This window comes from Cavia porcellus, unplaced genomic scaffold (assembly GCF_034190915.1).
Source record: "Cavia porcellus strain 051 isolate PalLab524CR breed Dunkin Hartley unplaced genomic scaffold, mCavPor4.1 scaffold_16, whole genome shotgun sequence".
Lineage (NCBI taxonomy): Eukaryota > Metazoa > Chordata > Mammalia > Rodentia > Caviidae > Cavia > Cavia porcellus.
The window spans coordinates 32,975,999-32,985,236 of NW_026947499.1; the positions used below are offsets into that span (position 1 = coordinate 32,975,999).

General features: G+C 44.5%; 1 protein-coding gene across 5 annotated transcripts in view; it reads left to right on the plus strand.

The window, feature by feature from the left end:
• The window catches only part of Cramp1 (cramped chromatin regulator homolog 1), a 68,481-nt gene extending 59,497 nt beyond the window's left edge, over positions 1–8,984 (plus strand). For all 5 annotated transcript variants that reach the window (XM_013141839.3, XM_013141836.3, XM_003478451.5 and 2 more), the window contains exons 17-21: positions 156–224; positions 826–1,057; positions 2,063–2,227; positions 2,946–3,091; positions 5,108–8,984. In XM_013141839.3, coding sequence (XP_012997293.1) covers positions 156–224; positions 826–1,057; positions 2,063–2,227; positions 2,946–3,091; positions 5,108–5,272 — 777 coding nt within the window. In that variant the 3' untranslated portion in view covers positions 5,273–8,984. The remainder of the gene's footprint in view (positions 1–155; positions 225–825; positions 1,058–2,062; positions 2,228–2,945; positions 3,092–5,107) is intronic.
• The last annotated feature ends 254 nt before the right edge of the window (positions 8,985–9,238 follow it).

Below are 9,238 nucleotides of genomic sequence, written 5' to 3' on the forward strand. Positions count from 1 at the left end.
CAGCTGAGAGTATTACCTGTTTCCTGTACTTCTGGCTGGTGGGAGCGCAGGGTGATTGAATAGCTCTTTCTCTGGATCTATTAGATAAACACTTGTTGCACAGTTCTGGCACATCACATGTAGCCTGCTCACTGGTATTCTTGGTGTTTTCTTAGGATTCAAGCGACCCATTCATCAGCCTCCCCCCAAGGCCAGAGCAGGAGCCCGTGGCAGACAATTTCCAGGTAGAGTGTGCTTTTGGGCTGCAGAGTAAAATAGCTATCTCAGGACCCCTTCCAGTGCTAAATTCTTACTCTTCCTGATTGCAGACAGACCTTAGTGCTCATCAATTCAGTTCTTTCCACCTATTTTTTATACGTCCTGGTGAATGAATGAATTTAGCTGTCTTGCAGCTCCCACTTCTTTTCTTCAGACTCTGTTCTGTGTGTGGGACCAGGAGTTGAACTCATGACTTCACACTTACCAGGCAGGCCCTGTGCCACTGAACTATATCCATGGCAAAACTCGGTTCTGGGCCAGGAAAAAAGAGGTTATCAGCTGGTGGCTCCCCAGTACTTGCTCTCTGCCTTAATTTCTCTAGTTGAATCACTAGTAGCAGTGGAAGCAGTCCCAGTGCATGTTAGTCTGACCTTTTGACTCTGCATTTGCAAGCAGTTTTGGGAATAGATTCTCTGATTGCATTCTCATTGAAAAAATGAGACCCCTGTACCCATTGTAGCCACAAATTGTGAGTCCCTGAGTCAGAGCTATGAGAGTGAGATTATTGGAGGCTAATTTGGCTTCTGAGTGACCACTTGTATCTGAACAATACCTGTTTCTTGGCAGGGTTCATCTGTTCTCTCCTTGTCTGAGCTGCCTAAAACTCCTCTCCAGAATGGTCTGTGTACACCTTTATCCTCATCAGAGCGCTCCAGCACCCGGCTATCCCCACCTAATGTTTCTGCACTGCTGGACATCTCTCTGCCTGGCCCACCTGAGGATGTGCTTTCACAAGGAGAGCCTGCAACACAGATCAGCGACTCCATCATTGAGATTGCAATTAGTTCTGGCCAGTTTGGTAAGACCAGGTGGTCTTGTATACCCTTTCTGGCACCAGGTTTTAGGACATGGTGATCAGACATGCTTTGAGGGATTCTGACCAGCTGAATATTTGCCAAATGTACTAGAAATCTAGTTTGGCTCTTATTTATGAGCATTGACTATTGGACACTGACAAGATGTTGTTGCTGTCTGGCTGCCCTAGGGCTTGTACATATGGCATCTGAGGCTACTAATGGTTTTGTAGGATTGCTTTTAACCTTGAGATTAGAGCAGGATGGCCCACAGAGTGCTCTGTAGCCCAATGATCAGCAGACATACCTTCCTGGTTGATTGTGAGTGTAGCAAACAGCCTGTGTGGATTTTGTAGTGCTCGGCAAGTAACTCACCTTGGAGCTGTCAAGTTTTTTTTATCCTCTCACTCTCTGTGGTATTTGTCGCAATATAGTGTGGCTGTTGCTCACTAATGTGAGTCAGCTCATTGGTTCAGACATGTAAGTCTGCAGTGATTAGCACATGCTCTTGGTCAGTCTACCATTACATTTGAGCCTAAGTTTCTGGGCAACCAGTTGTAAACAGCATATATCTGATGGTGCTATGGTAGACACTGTGGAGATGCTCATGATGGAGGTCTGGGACAAGGCCTGGCTCCATCTGTGGAGCTCGCTATCATTGCAGTATATTTGCATCATGTCCTTCCTGTAGCACAAAGCCATCCTGGAAGCTCCATTGTCCTTTCTGTAGACCACACCAGGAAGAAGTTGGGGCCCAGCAAACCCTCGTTAGCAATACACAGCATCCCTATTACTGCCTCTTCCTTGTTGACTGGGGAAGCATCGTTTGTGTGTGTGTGTTTGGGACAGTTTCACTATGCAGTTCAGGCCTTGAGTTCACTTTGTAGCCCAGGCTGGCCTTGAACTCACAGTGATCCTCCTGCCTCAGCCTCCTGAGTGCTGGGATTATATGCCTGTGCCTCCACACCTGGCTTGGATAAGTATCTCTGACCCAGGGTTTTGGTTGGCAGGTGAAGGAGTACCTCTTTCTCCGGCAAAGCTGAATGGCAGCGACAGTTCCAAGAGCCTTCCCTCCCCATCTAGCAGTCCCCAGCCCAACTGGATTGCCTCTCCCACACATGACCCCCAGTGGTACCCCAGTGACTCCACGGATTCCTCACTTAGCAGCTTATTTGGTGAGTTTCTATAGTCACTAAGATATTGAGGTGGATATTGCAGCAACATATTCCACATTCTCAGCCACGCATGGGAGAACATAGGATGATGTGCCTGTCTTCCTCTACCTGTTTGCTCCCAGGTGTTAGTGTGAGGGAAAGGAGATGCCAAAAAAGCCCCACATGGCTATTATTGCCTACATAGAATTACTCCTATTTACACAGCTGAAGTTTTACAGAGTGGTAAATATTTAGAGATGGTTATAGGACAGACAGCCCCAGAGAAGGGCATGCTGTATACACAACGAATTGATCAACTGCAACTGTGGAGCTTGTATGTGGTGATTCAGGAGAACTGGGGGGTTCTGAGTCTGGAGTGTGGGAGGGAACCAGCCCACCATGAATGTTCCTATGGTCAAATATAGCAGTGCTGCAGACATGAGCAAAGTCACATGGAAATCATGAAAAGTTGGAAACAACCTTAGTGTTTGTCAGTGAGGAAGTGGCACAGAGAATTAAATTTTTGGGTGTGGCAGAATAGCAACCAGAAAATGTATCTCTTTGTAGCTTCTGGAAGATGATAAATAGTCAAATCATATGAGAGAAGTCAATATGATGGTATCATCTAATCCTTTCAGGCAAGCATGAGGGTAGAGGCCTGAAGGTGGCTTAGCCTGGCTACCTCCAGCCCTCTGGACCTTCACTGGACTCAGGGTATTGTCCTTGGCATTCTCTGCAGCCAGCTTCATCTCACCAGAGAAGAGCCGAAAGATGCTCCCAACTCCGGTTGGATCTAACAGTGGCACATCCTTGCTTGGCCCCAGCTTATTGGATGGAAATTCACGGGATTCTTTTGTGTCCAGGTCCTTGGCTGATGTTGCAGAGGTAAGTATACTACATGACCCTGAATTTGAAGGCCCATTCTGTCCCAGAGTACTTGGTCCATCCTAAGAACTATTTGCCAGGAGGTGACATCAGGAAACAACATGTACAAATCTGGGTCTGTGACCTCTTAAGATCTGCCAACTGTAAAGTCAACAGCAGACCTTAAGTAATAGCTGGCCCCAGTGGCATCAGAATCTGGGAAACCCTGGAGTCAGGGTGGAAAGTAGATCTCTGAAGGTAAGTGGAGCTGAGTTAGATCACATCCTGTCCTTGTTCAGCTCTGTGACCTCAGGCTGCTTTAGTTTACAGATATGTGAGGTACAGTGCCATTGTGAAAGAGGAAGGGGTAGCTGTAAAAGATTGTGTCATCACCATCCCATCCTGGCAACAGGAGACCTTAAAGCAGCATTTTTATGGTCCTGTATCACAGCCATGGCCCAGAATAGTTTAAAGCGAGTTCTGCAGAAGAACCCTATCCAGTTTCCACTGACACCTCTCCCACATTCAGGCAATATGGTAGGAGTCACATTGTGGCAGGTGCTTGATATAAAGGCACGATTTGGGAGGGCAGAGCTTTGTTCTTGTTCTCAGCTGGGTTAGCTGTTCTTGTAGTCACTCAGATGTCCCTCATATTGTTTGTGTATATCTGTGGCCAGTCTCCCCTACAGGAGCACTGCCGGCGGGTGAAGTCAAGACAGATGCTTTTAACTGTGCTTTAAGAGGTAGAGCCTTGGTTGCAATAGAGAGACTTGGAATAAAGCACGTAGCTAGAAGACGAAGGATCCTAAATCTAGAGTGTTGCTTGTATTGATTTAGGGCTGTTGTCAAGTTTCTGGAGCAACATTTCCCAAACTGGTCCCCAGGACTCCCAAGACCTTGTCAAGTATTCTGCAAGGTTCTCTAGTCAGGCACGTAAGAGAAACCTTGGGTCACCCACAGTTCAGAAAAGCTCTTTCTTATGGGCTCCATTGCTTCTCATGTCCTATTATGAATCTGGAAATGATAAACTTATGGGAAAGCTTTGGAGAGTTCTGAGCAAGCCATGATATGATTGAAAATTTCAGCTGGTATAAATATAGACACAATAACATAATGCCTTTCCCTCACACAGTACATACCATTTCTCAAACCTGTTTAGCCACAGCAAAACAGCTGTCACAGGAATATTCCACAGTGCCTTTCATTTTCCACTGAACACTGTTAGTCTTCAGCAACTCTAGAAATGAACCCTACGGAAACACCTTGTTGTTAGGAACACACTCGGTCCTATGTATGTGACAGTGAGCTATGTGGAACACTGTCCATAGCAAGTAATGTAAACATAGATTTATCTGCAGATTCAGTAAGTGTCTAGCAAAAGGTTTTCCTGGGAATTTTATAATTAAAATGCCACTGGAAGAGTTTTTAAGGGTGTTTGGAGCCGGGCATGGTGGCACTTGCCTGTAATCCTAGTACTTGGGAAGATCGTTGAGAGTTTTAGACCAGCCTGGGTTACAAAGTGAACTCAAGGCCAGTGTGAACTGTATAGCGAGACCCTGTCTCAAGAAGACAAAAATAAAAAACAACAAAAAGAGTGTTTGAAAGAGTCTTCTTTATCTACAAGAGTGATCTGAAAACACTTAATGGGTGAGAGACTTACTCCCTCGTCAGATTCTGGAGCCATAGAGAGCCCTCTTCTGACCCAATTCCATGGCAAAGTCTGCTTTTGTCTCCTTCAGGCTTTTAATGAGTTTTTACTTTCATTGTATACTGTTTGTTTTTCTGTAGAATGTTGTCCCCCAACACCAAGTTTCAGGGGAGGCTGCCAACACCCTTAATTCCAGTCATCAGACTTGTCAAGTTCCCAGTGAGCAGTTCATGAGTACTTGCAAAAACAGTGCATGTTCAAATCACAGAGGAGATTTCAAAATTTTCCACTGAAGACTCGTTTCCTCCACTAATGTTTCCACCTAGTGCAGTGGTATACCAAACTAGCTGCTAGCTTACTTAGTCTTCCTTTTTCTTTCTGTTTTGCAGGTGGTGGATTCCCAGCTGGCATGCATGATGAACGAGAACAGCATTGATTATATATCTCGGTTCAATGACCTGGCCCAAGAGTTGTCTATCACTGAGCCTGGCCGCCGAGAGGCTCTGTTTGATAGTGGTGGAAGCGGCCCTTCTGTTGGTGACCTCTCACAGTGACTGCATCTTGTAGGGAGAGTACCATGAATTTTAGAGAGAAAGCTTAGTGGACTGGCTATCCTCACCTGTGGCAGATGAAATCCTCTTCAATTTAGAGGAAGAAGGCAAGCTCAGAATCCCCAGAAGACTGCCTCTCTGACCCTGAACTTGCAACATCCAGGAGCAGCCATCCCAGAACCCCCCCCCTCCCAGCAAGCAGGGACCATAATGAACTGAGCCAGTATGACCTTTGAGAAGGGCCAGTATCAGGAACTGCCCTATCTTTGTCCTGGGACCTATCCTGAGGTCTGCTAGGCTATCTTACACTGCCTTCACTGTGGCGTTGGGTACCCCACCAGGCTTCGTTCTGAGAGAATGAGTGTAATCTGCCCTAGTTGTTACATCCTGAAAGTTGTGACCTAAGGAAGATACCAGGATATTGCTTTCTGACATTCTTTTGCTCCACTTAGCCATTCATTTATAATGGTGAAGGGGACAATGGGTATAACCTGGGCTCCCATGTGGTCCACACCCTGAGATTGCAGACACTTCAAGAGATTCCCTGATCATGGCCCAGAGAAGGACCCAAGGCAGTATAAGCAGTGCTATCTCCTCAGAATACTGCTTCTACCTTAGTGATTCCCCCACTAGAAGTTCTGTCCCGACTGATACAACAGGAAGGGGAAAGGAAATCATGTCTTATGCAGGTTGCATGGATGTTTTCTGGATCATATTAAGCTGGTTGAAAATGTATTGTTTTTAAGAACTAGGAGATATAGATAAGAACAGGATTTTGTTTTCTCTGGGTCCCTATGCGGGTTCATTCTAGGTAATTTTTATTTGTTTCTACTAGGCTTGCCCCAAAGCACTAATATGACCACAGACAAGATTGTCTTGTTTAGCCTTTTATGTGTTGCTGTTTGCCATTTGAGACAGATCTACTTCTATAGGGAAGGTTTTGTGTTCAGTGCTTTCCTTCTGTTGGTGTTGCATTGGTTGTCCTTCACACGTTTAATTAATCCCTTGCACATGCCTTTGCCTCCCAAGTCTCAATGATCTTAGGAATTAGATATTCAAGTATAGTCAGAGTTCACCAATCCATGGATTCTGATGACTCCCACCTGGAACCCAATGGTGGCCAGTTAGAAATGAAGTTGGTCCATATTCAGTCTTTCTCTAGAAGGGCCCAGTATGGTATCCTTTTTCTCTTCAACCTCAGGAGTTTCTAAGTGTGCAAATCACCAGTTGCATCTTATGTGGCAGTGTTACGGATAGATAATGTTCATGTTGCCTTCTCATTTGTTTACCATCTATTCAGCAGTCAGAATTGTTATTTCTTGCCCACCTGGACCTGATATTTCCTTTGCTTCCTTCTTCTACTATCCCTTCACTTGCATGGTTCCCCTTAAAACCAGACCTACCTCCTTGCTTTCTGTCTCCATCTGTAATGATAAAAGGAACCAGTATACAAGGAGGGGGAAAGGTGAGTGATGTAAATCTCCATCTTGTTATCTCACTGTCCCTCCTTGAGACTATAGACATCAGTTAGAGGAAATACAGCAACATTTCTAGAAAGTAGCTTCCTCCTTTGCCTCACATTCTTCCTGGTGCTTTTCTCCTCCAATTCTTCCCTCCACCCTTTTTGAAGTACTAGGGATTAAACATAGGACCTCCACATTGAGCTATTTCTCCAAGCATTTCATTCCACATTTCATTTTATAGACAGGGTCTCACTAAATTGCCCACGTTGGGCTTGAACTTGTGATCCTATCTCAGCCTCCCAGAGTGCTGGAATTACAGGTATGTACCACCACACTCTGTTCTTTCAAATCTTGAAAGTCTGTGCTTCAGCCCTCTGACACTCGGTAGTCCCTACGAAAAGAAGAAATAAGAACAGGAATATGACACCACTTTATTAGCTGTATTTAAACTAGAGTATCTTGTGTTTTGTGCCTAATGTCAGCTTCCTGAAGTTAGTACCATATTGAGCTGAAGATCGCCACAGCTCTCTGGTCTGCAGTAGGTTAGGATTCCAGGTTGAGTTTGAGCCACTGCTAACTTCCTTATAGTCTCAGTCTGGGGCCTGAAATGCTGGCGTTGTGCCCAATGGCCACATGCACTGTGCCAGGCAGTTCTGGTCCTAAGCTACTTCCCATCAGGCAACCATTATTCTATGATCTCTAAAAAGAGCATAATTCTGGAGATCAGAAACAGCTTTCACAGGCCTTTTATTTGGCAGGACCACCTACCCTGGCAAACAGTGAGCTTGGTAGCTGCCAATTACAGTTGTTGTCATTCAGTGACATGCAGATAAGAGGAACAAGTAAGCTCATCATCTCTCTTGCATTCAAGTCTGATGGATTCCAGAGATTTTTGCAGTTTCTCTAGCAGCCAAACAGGTATTGTCATTTGCTTGCTATATTGAGGGAAAAACGCTGTCTTTGTAGCAGAGAAAACAGTAGATGTCTTTTTCTCCCAGCTTAAGTGAATATTTATTTATAAAACACAGAACTGTTAAAGGATGGAATTTTCAAAAGACCGAGATGCAGAAGCTTCCCAGGTTAACAAGTTCTGCCATTCCAGCAGAGTTGTGGTGGTAATCCAGTGTGAAGAACTGATAGCCTTTGTGCATTTGAGCACATGTGGTTGATACAAGATCAATTTCTTAGAAAAATCTTTCCCTAATCTAATTTTTCTGCAACCTTTTTGCTGATTCATCTTTTTGAACGATTGAAACCTAGTGTTTCTGGTGTCAGAGAAGTTGGTGTTTAACCTTTATTGTGAATACATAGTAGTGAGCATTCCATCCTCAAGAAGTCACAGAGCCATGTTGAAGTTCATTTTTCCATATCCTGTAAGTTAGGCTGTTGGTCACAGAATAGGCATTTTTGGAGAGATTTCATCAGTTTCTCAAGCCTGGTTTTCCACACCTCCATGTCTTAGTTTTGGACCCCTGTTCATTTTCATTCTGTATGGTGGCCTCACTGCTGGAGGAGGTCCTTTTCAACTTACTAGTATCTGTAATTATACTACACAATTGAGTCCAGATTTATCCTGCAGGAGCCTGAAACGTGAGGAGGGACACAGTTATATCTCCTTTTTAGATACTAATGTCTGCCGTGCACAATCGCCTGTGTGGCAAGTGTGAGGTTGTGAGTTCGATCCCTGGTACCAAAAAGTAAAAAAAAAAAAGTATCTAGATACTGAGGCTGTGAGGCGATACAGCACTTTCTCTTCAAGGGGAAACAAAAAGAAAAAATTCAAAAAGGAATTGTACACAGTACACTTTTCTGAGCTTACAGAACTCTCCCAATCTCCCAGTAACTCCTTGGTCCTGATAGGTTAATCCAGTTCTAGAAGCACTACACCAATCCACCCCTGGACTGTCAGATGGGATTCCTGGTTGTAGCCTGCAGTGTGGGCCACAGAACCCCAGTGCTGTTTGCTTTAATAATCGTTAAGCCATATCATCTAAGGTTTCTGGCTTGTTTGAGATGTGAATTTGTTTTATAGATTATAAATATACATATACAGTGTATGTATAAAGCAGAATGCCTGTCCTGATTATTTTTTGTACCATATTGTAAATTATATTATTTATTCTTTACCAATTTTGGGAATAAAAGGTGTTTTGGTTATTTAATATAATAAAAGCTGGTAAACTGTAAATTTCCAGTGCAACTTGTAAATGTTTTTATTGTGCATAAATACATACTAATACTTGATTTAACAACTGTCTTGTGCTTCTGTTTTTTATGACAGAGTGTCCTGGTGAGCCCGGCCCAGGCAAGTGTAGCAGAGGTGCAACCCACGTGTTACGTTTGCTCCCATTTAGGGAGTTGTGGCTCGGACACCTGCTTGTTCTGGGAGCTCTAGGTGTGGGCAGGTGTGAGTTTGCCAAGGGGAAGCGCCACATTGAGTGCTAGTTTGCTTCTGAGAGGACCGCGGGGCGCTTAAGCGCCCCCTGCTGCCGCGGTCCGGAACTCA